Source organism: Acomys russatus, chromosome 7, assembly GCF_903995435.1.
Source record: "Acomys russatus chromosome 7, mAcoRus1.1, whole genome shotgun sequence".
Taxonomy (NCBI): Eukaryota; Metazoa; Chordata; class Mammalia; order Rodentia; family Muridae; genus Acomys; species Acomys russatus.
The window spans coordinates 10871621-10886883 of record NC_067143.1 but is presented as its reverse complement, the minus strand read 5'-3'; the positions used below and the strand labels follow the sequence as shown (position 1 = coordinate 10886883).

The 15263-nt window shown below is 42.1% G+C and overlaps 1 protein-coding gene across 3 annotated transcripts in view; it reads right to left on the bottom strand.

Annotated features, from left to right (window-relative positions):
• Gas2 (growth arrest specific 2) overlaps positions 1–15263 on the bottom strand; it is a 130807-nt gene that overhangs the window by 22626 nt on the left and 92918 nt on the right. For 2 of the 3 annotated variants that reach the window (XM_051148620.1, XM_051148622.1), the window contains one exon: positions 7798–7851. The exons of the other annotated variant lie outside the window; for it this stretch is intronic. In XM_051148620.1, the coding sequence (XP_051004577.1) occupies positions 7798–7851 (54 nt within the window). The remainder of the gene's footprint in view (positions 1–7797; positions 7852–15263) is intronic. 3 annotated transcript variants of the gene reach the window in all.

Sequence of the window (15263 nt, the reverse complement as noted above, 5' to 3'; positions counted from 1 at the left end):
TGTGTGTAAATGAGTACAGGAGGCCACTAGAGGGCAGTGTCGCTCCTAAAGCTGCAATTTCTAAGGACAGCCTGAACTAAGTATTAGCAGAGTGGGTATGCAAGCCTCAGCTGGTTGCATTGTTCAGAAATGCTCAGATACAAGCCACAAATATTTTAGTTGCAGCCCTCACATAAGCCAATTCCAGTCTTCGTCTGTCTTGTTACATCTGAGCTGATTCTTTTCTCCTGTTGTCAGAGCAAGCCCCTCCTCAGCACATAGGTACCCAGCAGATCACATCCCTTCAGGGCAGATCCACTGCTTAGGATTTACTAGTCATTCTAGAACCCATTGCTAATTGCACCAAATATTCCTTTCTACCTGATCAGAGCTTTAGATTACCTTCATTGTTTTCTCCCTTGGGTGCATTCCTTCAAAGACTGGGGCCCTGTCTTTTCACAGCTCAAGTCATAAGATCCAAAAGATTAATTTATAAATTACTGTTGGTGAGTGGGTGATAAGACCTCTGAAAAAGAGTGTCACAGTTCTCAATAGAGATGAGCCACAGAGAGATTGAAGAGCTTGACCAGGGTTATGCAGCAAACAAATCGAGGAAGCGCATGATCTCAGAAACCCAGCTTTACAAAATGTATATGTATTTATTTGTGTGTGTGGGGTATACACACACACACATCCAGTGACATACACTTGGAGCAGGATATTTGGAAAGTTCCCTCCTCTACCATGTAAGTTTTGGTAACTGAACTTAGGTCATCAGTCTTGGTGACAAGCACCTTTATCTGCTAGGACATCTTGCCAGCCCCTGAACTATAATTTCTTCACATTTCCATCTAGTTATTTTATGTAAACTCAATCACTCTTTCCAACTGTGATGTAAAACCCACAAGTCAGAAAGTCATTTCTTTGGTTTGACATCAAGGTCCTCCACAATTATCTCTAATCTACTTTTTCCTTGCTGTGATCTGTTCTGTCCCTACTGTATGGGGTGGTGGTGCTTAGAGGACAGCCTTTCCCAGCATAGTCAGGTTAAGGTCATTAGGTGGAGACCTGAGAATCAATGCTAATGGCCTTCTAAGAGGGCAGAGACAAAATGACACACATGTAAACTTCCTGGTTCCAAGTGACAATGTACTACCAGGAGTGACTCCTCCACCTTGGGCCTGCAGAATCATGAGTGAAAGAAAACAAAGATTGTTTTCACTACAAGCCACCTCCTCTGTGACATTGTGTCATCAACAGAAAACTGACATGGCACCCCTTCTTTGAATTCACCCTGTAGTCTCAGCACCACCATTCAAACTTGTGCTGTGCTCTCCCAGCCTTTGTTGTTGCTTTGAGTTTGTCTGGCTTCTGGGACATACACACTTCACTGCCCTCTAAAAGCTCTCTTCTGCATCAAATCCCAAGATGCTGATGGATTCTGAAGCCTTTTTTTTGAAGGGTTTCCAGGTGAATCTTCTCCACTTTGGTCTTACTCATCGAAATCCATTAGTGTCTAAACTGTGCCAAGTCTATTATAAGTACTCATGAAAATTTGTCAAGAGAATCAATGAATCTAATTCAGATCAACCAGGCACCTTTACTTTCTGTCTTATTTCTTCTATGTTCATCTTGAGTTTCTTCCAGATGGCTCTGAGCATTCTGAAGGCATGGATCTACTCAGCTCCTTACACACGGGAGATCTCTTTTGCCGGCACACTTTAAGCACATGGCACAACACTGTGCATTGTTGTCAAATGTGAACCTGAGCTTTGTGGATCAGCACTTGACAACCGTACCCATGACAGAACTCACCCACCAATATCATCAGGGACGTGTATGTGCTTCAGGAGTACATCCTTGCTTTTCATTAGTTAATGTGTTGTACCTGCCCAAGCTAGCCTGGACTGGCACACTGTAACAGGCCGCCATCACTCTCAGCTCTACTCAGAATCCTACCAGTTCTTCCTTTGAACTTTTGTGATTGACAAAATGATGACACAAAATGATGACACAGAAGTCATGATGGATCAACTATAGGAGCACAACAAATGAGGCAGCCAGGATGAAAACCAGACTAAACCCTGTTCACAGGTCCACCATGATGTCAGAGCAGAGAGAGAGAGAGAGAGAGGGAGAGACTGTGGTAAAGGTTTTATGTTCTCAGTGCTAAGTGAGAACCTCTCATTCAGTAAACACCATGTAAATGAGGTAAGCCTGGTTAGTGATGACTGAGGCTGAATAGAGGGCTACTGGTTCCTGCCTTCTCCTAATTCTGTAGTCTCTAACTTTTATAATTTTACATTTTAAAGGGATAATAAATGGGCAATGCTGACAAAAGTTCTCTCTTCAAGAAGCCAAATAGGAGACCACCAACCACCCAATCAATGATCCACAGTCCTCCAAACCACCCGTCAGAGTGATGCAAAGACCTCCAAATTACCCAATTAGAGCAGCTCATAGACCTCTAAACCACCCAATCAGAGCACCTACAGATCTCAAAACTACCCAATCAGAATGACAAAAAATACAAACTACATCCAAATCATCCAATTAGAGCAGCCCACAGACCTCCAGATTGCCCAGTCAGAGTGGCTATGGTTGGTTCTTCTGTTCCTGCATCCTCTTTATTCCTAGTATTTAAGATGACATTGCAGTGATCTATGTCCTAACATAGAAGACTATGGCCAAAGGACAGATCTAGCCCACTGTGATATATATAAGGTATTATTAGAACACAGCCATGCTAACTGATTACCTATTACAGCTAAAACAACAGAATGGAGTAGTTGTGACAGAAGCCATGTGCTTTAAGTTGAAAATCATTATACCTGGACTTTACTCTTTGGCCACCGATCTGAGGGTTGTGTCTTTGTCCCACTCCTGAGACATGACCATGCCTTGTTCACTGCCCTGATCCTGACACCCATGCCAGGCACATGGTAGCTGCAGAATACCTGCAGGTTATGAACAACTTGCAGACTTCACAAGAAAAAAAACGTATTAACTTGTGTGCAAAGCTCTCAACTCCAACACACATCTGGAACCACTGCTTCTGGGCATGTGTGTAATGAACTCATGTTGAGAAATTTGTAAATGGTTGGAGGATACTCCAGAGAGGAATTTTGGCACAAGGTACACTTTTAATATAAATGCCATTGGCTCACTGTGGGGCTTAGAGGGGGCAGAGAAGCACATTTTTTATAACCCTGTTCTGTTAAGCAAAACACATGCTAAATCACCAGGCAAACTGGTCCTGCAGGATCTGGGCAACATCTGGAGATTAAGAACTTGGAGTAAGAAATGTCTGAAAACTTGTCGATAAGGAACACTACTCTGTGCTTTCTGTTAATTTACTTGACTCTTGTCAACTGATACTACCCAGAGATACCTTTTTAAGGCATTACTCTTTTGAAGTATAAAAATACCATTTTCTGTCATTTGTTTTTTTAGTTTCTGTGAGTAGTCAGCAAATCTATTTTGTATAAAATCCTTAACAAAGCAATTCCTTATTAATAAGAAGAAACTACAACCTACTGGAACAAGTCACTTACACCAGGCCAAACAGATGGGTACAGAAGCAGCCAATGCCAGCCAGCATGCTGTGTTTCAGCTATTGTTGAAAGCATAAAGATAGCCTTGGTGGTTCCACTTAAAATACACCCCCTGGCTTCAATTGTTCCACATTACAGAACCCCCTTATTTAGGGAGAAAGATAAACCTATGGGGTTGTGACACCAACTGTATCTTGTGTGTGTTTTCCCGTGTGTGTGTATGTGTGGTGGGGGTGGGGGCATGTGAGGTCATAAGATAAGCAGTTGGTTCCTTTCTTCTACCTGTGGGTCCTGGAAATTGAATTCAGGTTGTCAGCTGAAACTCTTCTTGGCAGCAAGCACCTTAACCTGCTGAGCCATGTTGATGGTCCCTATATGTGGAACTTTAATCAGCAGGAGGTCCTGGGTAAGTGGCCACAGTCCTGATGTACCCTTTCCCAGCCCAATATGGCTGGCTAGCGTTTCTCCAAATTGCACACTTCTGGTTGTTCCACTGCAATGTGACGAGACTGATGGACAGTGTCATCTATTCATTTTTTTGATTCTAGAAAGTTCTCTAAAATCTCCTTATGGTTTCAAAAGAAAGTCACCATTCTTAGGGCACAGGAAGCTTTTGTGAGAGCCCCTCCTCACGTGTGTCTGTCTGGCTCTTATCTCCCTTCCACACCACCCTCTTATCACCCTCCCTCCTTGGTGCGCTGGGCTCAAGGCTGCCCTTCAACCATCTTGATAATGTGTCATTATATCTCTGTTTTCCTTATTCCATTTTCTCTGGTCCTGATGGGTCTTTATACATGACCTTTCCAACCCTGAGGGGAACTTCCTTTTTTATCCTTTGACAGCCATCTGCCTTTTTTTTTCCTTGACCATCTTTCTAAGCTTTATCTTTTTCCTAATGGCCTTTCTTGAGTCTTGATAAAGACTCTTCTGGGACACCCACCAGAAAGCTAACCTCAAGAAATGCATCACATAAAAGATTAATGAAGACAGAGCTCAAGTTTAACTCTGGGATGGTATGTCGATGTCTCCCTGAAGAAAAGATTGGTTCCTAAAGTCAACGTGCCAAATCCCACTGTAGAAACTTTTCCAAGTACCGCAAGCATGGGTCTTTAAGATAAATATTAAAATGTTCTGTTTTCAGGTTATTCGCTTATAATATGTCTTAATTTGTATCAAAAGCATATCTTGTAATGAAATCAAAATATATTTTGTTATGAAAGTCACTCATTTAAAGAAAGGCAGGTAGAACAATTTAACAATAAGCCACATAGAGTGGCTCACTGCTTAGCAATCAGAGAAAGCACCAGAGATTCTGAAGGATCACATGATGCACAGAAAGTGCACCATTAATGTGCTTAACTAAAATGTCCAGGCAGCAAGAACTCAGAGACTAGGCCATTTTGCACTATACCAGCACAGAGGATGGTTGCTCCTCTCACCCTATACAGATGTGATAAGTTCAGGCTTGTACAAACAGGAGGCATGGATGCTGAGAGGGACACAGGATAAGAGCAGCAAATGAGTGGAGTGAGCGCAGTCTGTACAAAATGTTTAATATGAAGCACAGAAAATGGGAAAGTGGAGCAGAGATGGGAGGAGACACAGAAATGAAGAGACTTTAGTAAGCTTTACACAGAAGCCAGGAAAGCCTGAGGGTCAAGCCAACTCTAGGACACAGTGTGGGTGCCCACATAGGACACAGGACGAGGGAGAATCAGGGGGCTGGCTCTGTGTAGACTTCTGTAAAATTAATTCCATCCCGATCTAAGGTGCAACACCGTCTTAATAATGTTTACTGCCTCTTTATCCATTCTTCTACTGAGGGACACGTAGGCTGTTTTCATGTTCTGGCTATTATGAATAAGGCAGCTATGAACATGGTTGACCATATGTCCCTGTTGTGTGGGAGTGCATCTTCTGGGTATATTCCAAGGAGTGGAATAGCTGGGTCTTGAGGAAGCTCTATTCCCATTTTTTTGAGAAAGTGCCAGATAGATTTCCAAAGTGGTTGTACTAGTTTGCATTCCCACCAGCAATGAAGGAGTGTTCCTCTCTCTCCACATCCTTGCAAACTCTGGTGCCCCATATTTGACCATGTCCCTTGGATGGGGAGGCCTGGTGGCACTCAGAGGAAGGATAATAAGTCACCAAGAAGAGACTCGATACCCTATGAGCATATACAGGGGGAGGAGGTCTTCCTCAGTCACAGACATAGGGGAGGGGAATAGGGGGGAAGCGGGAGGGAGGGAGGAATGGGAGGATACAAGGGATGGGCTAACAACTGAGATGTAATATGAATAAATTAATATAAAAAAGAAATAAATTAAAAAGAAAAAAATAATGTTTACTGCCACTGCCCATTGTGCTGGAAGTTCATGACAATCTTCGTAGTGCCATGTTCAAACCAGAGAGAGAGAGCTGACCCAGAAAGAGCCTCATTGACTGAATCATGGAGTGCTGTAGGCCTACAGGAGTGCCAACTCTTGAATCTCCACCCCATACACGTTGTTTGGACACTGCCTAGTCTCTGGAAAAGGAAGCAGCCTTGCTTCCAATTTCAGTAACTCTCACCCAAAGACCACCGGGGTCACCATTCTGTGTCTGTGTTTGGATAGATCAGTGTACAAGGAATTCAGATGGGAACACACCCCTGACACTTGTCAGAGTGGACCCTTCTATCATCCTCTCTGGGGTAAATGATGGCAGAGAAGCAAGAACAAGGCACACTCTGCATAGTGCATAGTACCCCGCAAGGGGATCCAAGCTTCTCCCAAAGAGACAACAAGCCACTTGCATTACAAATGTCCCATGCAAAATCCTGCTTCTAAGATCATATCCTTGCAAAGGTTTTCTTTAAAAGAATTCCCTAAAATAGAAAAAGTCCTAACTAAGGTTTTCATATTCATTCTTATCTCTCTAGCTCAATATGCACATTGTTTAAAAACACACACACATGCACTTACACACAGCTATATACACATGCATATATATATGTGTATACATGCACACATGTACACATACTCACATGCACATGGATATAGATAGTCAGGCACACAGCCATGCATATGCACACACATACACACATGCATGTACCCATGCATACATACAAAGGACTTACATACCCATTAGTACATATGCATGCACACACATATATGTACATATGAACCCATATGCATACACATGTGTAATATAAACACATGGGCAGCCATTTATACAACTATGCATATGCACACATATGCATGCATACACACACAAGCTTGTGCACATGTACACACGTGTATATATACACATGAAAAGACATACAGAACCATGCATATGCACACACATGCATGCACACAATACACACACATGCATGTGCATGGTCATACACACATTCATACATGTACACACACATATGGTGAGAAAACAGGGGAGTATGTGAAGGATGAAAAGATGCATATAACTGTTCTCTCTAGAAATATGCATAATCATAAAGTAGTTCTGAGATACATCAGCCATCTCATAAACAGAATAATTTGGAAAGAGTTTCTCTAAAAGGAATTATGTACTTCTGTGTAAGAAAAAAAAAAAACGCTCTTTCAAGTTTACTGCTCATTTTAGATCATACTGTTTTTAAAAAAATTATAGAAAATGAGTCAGTTCTTCTATGTGCATTGGCAAACGCAGGACCTAAAACTAGAGTGTGTTCCTTCCCTAACCTTGTAAGCAACATTACAGTCTGGCCATGGCACATGTGACCTGGGGGGGCACACAGTGGCTACATCAGAACTACTGCTGGAAAAGAAATGTGCCAAGTGACACAAGAGCACACATGTGTTAAACTACAGAAGGCAATCTGCATAAAAGAGTAGAGAAGAGACATCCCAAAATAAATGGTAATTCTTATTTTACACATACATTATTTAAATATTTAATAGCAAAGACTACAACGATATAGCATATAGAAGCAAGCCCCAGGCTTATTCTTCCAGCTGAGAATTGCAATTGTAAGATATATAAAGAAAAGCATGTGAGTGTGGAGGTCTTACTAGGAAGACAAAAATGTAGCCATGCTACTGTCTTCCACTTACCCACAGTGAAACTTTAACATTTTTACAAATGTGGAAAAATGTTTTTACAAATATGAAAAATAATGTTTTGTATTTTACCGAAAAGACACATGACTGTCAACCCTGAATGCCCAGCTCCCCTTGTTTGATTGGAGGTCAAAGCTCTACAGTGAGTGCAAAGGGGAGATGTGTGCTCTAGTCATCTAGGTAATTACCTTCAGGGCCTGCCTTGCTTTGGCTGTTGAGACATAGGCACAACCATGAAGACCCTACTGAAACAAGAAGATACAAGGTTCGTAAAAAGCTCGCCATCTCCACCGCAGATGGGGAGCAGGCAGCTCCTAAAAGTACAAAGCGATCCTGGGTGAGGAGATTACAGAAAGCTTGCTGTTAGTTATAGTAAGGATGACTATTTATCTCTTCAATCCTCTAGGAGGGTTACTTTATCACATTGGGGATCCACAGTAGTTGAGAAGAGAGAGAAACTCATCCTCAGGGAATTACACAGTGTTGACTCTGGGAAAGTCAGATGTGAGTCCTGTGGTCTCCTGTTCCAAAACAAGAAAGGCAAGTGAGAGAAGTTTCCTGGGGGACACCAGGGGTATGTCTCAGTTCGGTGCAGGACACACCTAAAAGAGTCTAGGAAAGATGTTAAGCAAAGGATCCTGCCATCTTGGTCTGACTTCCCTGCCCCACCATGTCAGCCCCTTGCTCTTTCACAGGGCCCCACACCAGAAAGCTGTGTGTCCTGTAAACAGTTTTCTCTCATGATCACACCCTTCTGTTGTAATAAACAATGTATTTTGGAATGGTCCAGGGACATAAGGGCTACAAGGAGACATCTGTTCTCTCTGAAGGTCAATTTGGTAAAGAGTTCAATAGGAGTGGGAGTCGCAGTTTGCAGCCCAGGCTTTCTGCACAGGCACAGTGTGGGAGGACAGCTGAATCATCTCTGGGAAATAAGGGCTTCTTTTTTTCTATGACTGGATATGAGTGTGGCTATAATCCTATTGGTTGGTTATCTCACAAGGTCATCTTTCTTTGATTATTTCATCTTCAGTCTTCCCTCAGTGGAACTAGGCACCCACTTTACCCAGCAGATCCACCAGTGTTGTGCGCTGGGCTCTGGAAAGCCTAGTCATATCTTTGGTGCTAAGATGTCATCGAAATTCAAGCTCCTCTGGAGTGCTAACTGAAGAAGTATTCTGTTGTTACTGTTACCAGACGTTGAGGAAATACACACAAGATGACTGTAGTCTCTGAGTATGGAAGGAGACCCTCCTTGCTGAAGACTGAGTGAGTCACCGGTTAGGTTAGCTGCAAGCTGTGAACAGGTGGTCTCTAAACATCTGGAAGTGGAGCATTGTGGTACGGGCATGGCTGTCCGCACTACCTCCCTCTACAAACCTAAAGCCCAGCTTCCCCAGTAATCTCAGGACAGGAGCAGTGCCACTGATCCTTGTCCCTCTCAGGCAGAGGCAGGGAGTCACTAACAAAACCATATGCTGGGAGAGAGACGACATTTCCCATAATAATCTAGAACTTCAAAGCACGAAGAGTAGCAAAAATGACTAGTGGGCTGGGTAGCAACTACAATGACACATGTGCAGATAGAGATAACTTAGAACATTGTTCTATACAGGTGCTATTGCTGTGGTCTAGGACTGAAGAGACTTTCTACCCCCTGCAAGGCTTTCAAGACAATTTTGACACCCGGTCTGCCCTTCATCTGCTTTTCAATGAAGGCTAAGAAAGGCTCCATTGTCTTTGCCCTTCATGGTCTATGAGACTAGATTTCAGGAGAAATTGGTGAATGCCAACATTCAAAGTGTCAGACAAAACAATGCTGCTGGGAAAGGAAAGGAAAAATTGGAGATGCTGGGTTTTAAAATGGAAAAAAAAATCTACAGAACCTTTTATGTGGCTGCATCTCAAATACAATTTTACCTTGAACTGATGGTTCACGAAATCTTGTTTATACGACAAACTATCCTGTGGAGTTGACCAGGGGCCTAGCCAGTGTGCAGCTGTGGGGTCAGGAGCCTCTGAGAGAAGCTGGCTTACAGCAACTGGCACCACAAAGAGAAATGTGTCCAGGGGAGGATTCTTGAATGCAGTGTTTGCCTCTTAGGTTTTCTTAAGTGAAAAGGAAAAATATTATTTGTAAACTTTTTGTTAAATTTCGTAATTTCAGAAATTTTATTTTAAGAAACTTGATATATCATAAGGAAAACTGATAGTTAACTGCCATCGATCATCAACTTGACTGGGTTTAGAATTACCTGGGAGATACACCTGTGAGGGCATGTCCAGAGGTTTAATTGGGAAGGGAAGGGAAGACCTACCTGGATGTGTGAGACACTGTGCTTCTGTGTGGGAAACCACACGGAAAGACTGACTGAATAAAGGGAGGGTGGCGACGTCGAGCTGAGTCCCAGCATGCTTTTGTGCATTCTGTCTACAGACAGTGATATGCTGCTCCAGCCGCCACGCCTTCATCATGGTGGACCACGCCCCTCAAACTGGAGCCAAAACCAACCCTTCTTTCCTCAAGTTGCTTTGTCTGGTATTTGGTCATAGCAAGAAATGGAAGACACTGATATCCATTCGTATTTTTGTGCCTTTTTCTTCCCAGAGTCTACAGCAGTGGCTCGCGAGCTGTGAGTTGTGACCCCTTTAGGGGTTGACTGACCCTTTCACAGGGGTCTCCTAAGACCATCTGAAAACACAGATGTTTACATTACGATTCATAGCGATAGGAAAATTATAGCTATGAAACAGCAACAAAGATAATTTGTGGTTGGGAGGTCACCACAACATGAGGAACTATATTAAAAGGTCACAGCATTAGCAAGGTTGAGAACCACTGAAGAGTTCCTCAAATTCTTGCCTCTAACACAGTAACAGGAGACTACTCTGTAATATGATGTGCAGGCAAATTTTAAGTGATTACTACCATGTATTAGTTACTGGCAAAATTTAAAATATCAATTAGTATGAGTAATGCTAAGAATGTTGGAACGTGCCACTCCATGGAGGGTGTCACACTGTGGAGGGATGCTACACCACAGCAAGCCTGGTGATTTAAGGGGGAAAGGCACCAATTTTGTTCAGCACAAGATAATACAGTCTCACTGAGAAGCAGAAATTAAATTTTCAATTATTATGGAGAAATACAAGGCAACGTTGAAGTGACCAAGCCATACAGAAATTTGAGTTTTCATCTGCAAATAAGACAGCACTAAGTGAACACACTGTTACTTATTACTGGAAATACTGTGGCATTCGTACCACACAGCTTTTTGGGTACACTCACTATAAGTCCAAGATGGCCCAGGGTGAATGCATTTTTTCACGGGTCTGTCTGTGCTCTGGTTATGCAGCCTGAACCTGTAAGAGGACTGACTACATGGGATTCATAGACAGATTTCAGAGCTTTTCTCCCCTCAGGCTAGGCAAGTCCCATCAATAATTCAAGAACAAAGAACATTGCATGTAATTGCTTGATTCACTTCATTCCTCTCCCTTCTATACAATTCACATTTAGACCAGCATAGATGATTTAAACCAAAAAACAGTTATTGTTGGAAAGACTACAAAAAGGAAGATGAACACCAAATGATTATTTCACATTACTTTTTGATACTCATTTTGTTGTTTAAACTAAATGTCTGAAAAAATTTAAAAGTATTTTCATCTTAAGGAATATGCCAAAGAGAAAATCTATTGTGTAGATTTAAAGCATATGATGTTTAGATTTCAAAATTTGTAGTGTGATTTAAACTGAATTTACTGCTTACTGGCTAGGTTATCTCAGCAAGGTCACTAAACCTTTGTTAGCTGATAATCTGATGTATAAATTAATGATCACATTGGCTTTTATCAAAGAGTGGTAATAATACTAAAAGGAGATCATATGTAAGCCAATGTTTTTGATAAGTCCTGTCAAAATAAGATAACTACTGCCACCATGAAGGGGTGATGAAACTCCTAAAGGAAGAGGTGTAAGTCCTATCACAGTAAGGTAACTACTGCCACTGTGGAGGGATGTCACACTGTGGAGGGATGTCACACTGTGGAGGGATGTCACACTGTGGAGGGATGTCACACCATGGAGGGATGTCACACCATGGAGGAATGCCACATCATGGAGGGATGCCACACAGTGGAGGGATGCCACACTGTGAAGGGATGCCACACTGTGGAGGGATGCCACACTGTGGAGGGATGCCACACCATGGAGGGATGCCACACCACCATAGAGGGATGTCACACTGTGGAGGGATGCCACATTGTGGAGGGATGCTACACCACAGTAGAGGGATGCCACACTGGGATGCTACATCTTGGAGGGATGTCACACCATGGAGGGATGTCACACCATGGAGGGATGCTACACCATGGAGGAATGTCACACCATGGAGGGATGCCACATCATGGAGGGATGCCACACAGTGGAGGGATGCCACACTGTGGAGGGATGCCACACTGTGGAGGGATGTCACACCATGGAGGGATGCCACACTGTGGAGAGATGTCACACCATGGAGGGATGTCACACCATGGAGAGAAGTCACACTGTGGAGGGATGTCACACCATGGAGGGATATCACACCATGGAGGGAAGTCACACTGTGGAGGGATGCCAGAACTACTACAGGCAGATGCTCAATGGGCTTTACAGCACAAGTTGTGCTAAAGACTCTTTGTACTCAGTAATGAGTTCACAGCAGCCATTTATTCTAGTACATAGAGGTTAAAAAAGCAGTAAGCTGAGAACATTCCTAATTTTTTGTTCAGAGGACACATTTTTGCTTTTGAAGACTTTCCCACCACAGCAAACATATTGAAAATAAAATCACTTAAGTTTGTGGACCACGTAAAAATCACTCCTTTGGAGTGCTTTGCTTTTATTAGTCATTTGGGTTCTTTCTTTGGAGTCTTCAAGGAGGGCTGGCTCTAAAATTGTATGTTTTGACAGAGCACACAAGTAACTAAACAGCACATGAGAATGCTAGATATAAAATAAGGGCTGGGTGCTCACAGGTGTCAAGGGTTGAGCAGAAGCATTCAGAATGGGAAGTGGTGACCTTGCAGCCACAGAATGAAGGGCAGATGTGAGAACTGTGGGCTTTGGATTAGGCGCTCAGTTCAGACAAGGGTTTAGTAGTTGTGTGATCTTCACAGGTGTTTGGCCTCTAGTAATTAACTTCTGCATTTTTAAAATGAGGCCAGAAGTGCTTGCTTCAAAGAACTGTGTGTGTGCGCTGGGAGTATGAACCAAGAAGAGCACTTACGCAATTAACTAGTACACAAAAATGGTCACTGGATGCTGTGTGTGTGTGTGTGTGTGTGTGTGTGTGTAAGACAGAAAGAGACAGAGAGAGAAAACATTTTTTCACACAAATCTCTTGAAAATTAATGAAAACCTTAAATTAATGGACTAAATTATCAATTAATTTACTTCTAATATGCGTATGTGGGTACGTGGGTATGTATGTCCACACGTATTACACGTAAGCATATTTTCATATGTTTCTTTCATGGCAGGGAGGCTAAAGCAATACAGAAATTGGGGGTACAGAGTATAATCATTGCATTTCCTCAGTGAAATAATTCAATTTGCCAGCATTTTCTTAAGATTAATCATTCTGGGACTGAAGAGATGGCTCAGCAGCTAAGACCACGTTTCTAAATAGCCCAAAGTGACAATTTTCCACTTTTCAGCTCTAATTTATTTATCACACATTAGAGTTACATCTTAAGTCAACGAGAAGAGAAAACTGCTATGGATGCAGATACGGGTTTAGACTTATAAGCTATTCTTTCCAGCCTTGTGATTATTAAAGTTCCTTTTCCTCCCTTTTAAAGTGGATACAGTGCCAGACAACAATCATGGATAAAAGCCTGGCTTGAATTTCCCATGTTTGAAGGTTTTCAATCTCAAAAATAAAACCTCAAAAAGACAACACATCAGTTGAGTTCTTTCACTCAGGGCACCTCTTTAAGTAGTTTTGTTTTGTTTTTTGTTTTGTTTTGTTTTGTTTTTCTCTATTGCACACCCCTTTCTCAGAAAGAAAAGGCTAACAGGATTTATTATCATTTCTTAAGTACTAAAGAGACAATTTCCCAGAGTGCAATCTACACTGTGTTGTTAGCTCCAGTGAACATGGATAAATGACAAATTTAAATTCTTTAAAAGAGCAAATGCATTCTCTCAAAAAAAGAGGAAATTTATATGCTGAAGTTAAAGTACTACATGCATTTTTAGATACTTTTGTTTCCCTTGCCTAAACTGATGCTGTGCTGGGGCAAAGGGACCAGAAAGGGAGGTGACTGCAAATACTCCTTTTCGTCCCCATGGATCTGAGCGCTGTAGGCATGTTCTGGGGTTTTATGTACATAAATGGAAATGAGGGCTAAAAACAAGCATAATCTGTTATGTAGTTCTGAAAACACAATCTCCACTCTCACAACTTTTCAAGTTGGATGGAGGAATACAAACATGGTTTTCCAGTTGCTGGGTAATAGCTGCTCCTGTGATGCTCACGCTGAGACCAATGGAGGCTTTAAACTCCACCCTACTTACAGCTCTGCTTTTTTTTTTTTTTTTTCACAACAGCTCATTTTTCATCACCAGGAGAGGTTTGCAATTTGAGTCTGGTTACTTGTTACTCCCAGTAAATCAATATGTGTCAAAACAGCTGCAAGGCAAGTAATAGGACTCTCTCATTGGACCTCCCTGCCTCAGAGTCCCACAAGACTCTGCCAGGGTCTGTTACTATGGAAACGGAGCTAGGCACCTCTCTGGCTTATCCAGCTGAAGTGAGCTGATTTTTCCCCACACAAGTGTAATATTCTGAGGAAATTTTAGGGTAAAGAAAAAAAAAATCTCACAGAATCAATAACAATATGTGTGACCTTCACACAGATCCATGATGATTTAATTCAAAAGAAGTTCCCAAAAGGTGTCTGTACGAGCCCCTCTCCTGACCAGCAGCTAAATTGTTCACTGCCTTTTCCTTAGAGTTCCCATATATTCACATTTCTTAAGATGAGAAAAAGAAAGACCTGGAACTATGAGATGCTGTAGGATGGAAGAGCATGAAGTCTGACTACAATATACACATATGCTAGGGAATGTCTTTAAAGAAAACTGATGGATTTTAAAGTTTTCTGCTATTATCGATGGAAGACTCAACAAGATGATCCAGGAGACCAGAAAAGTATATTTGAGTTCTAGTAAAGGATTCGAACAAATAATGGCACATCTAAAACTGCACACAGCTCTAATTCACTTTTGGCAGCTGAAAAGAGACAACAGATTTTAAGCAGTGCTAGTTGGTTATGGTCTGCAGCTGTAGCAACTGTGACTAATGGAGGCAGGGGACAGGCTGCTTTACAGTGAGCCCCGCTGTTCACGCAGCTGAAATGCACTTTGCATTCTGGGTGCTTTAAGGGAAAATGGCAGAAGGTGATTTATTATAGTTGAACTTTAAATGTGTCACAAAATTGGACAGATCATTTTTAAAAGGTTAATCTAGTTTGAAACAGTCTCACATTTCCTCAGCTAAATAGCTGGTTTAAGGGTGACCCCACCATCTGATCCTCCTGCCTCTACCTCCCTCCCAGGTGCTAGAATTACAGGTATGCTCCATCTTACCCACTTCATAAACCACTG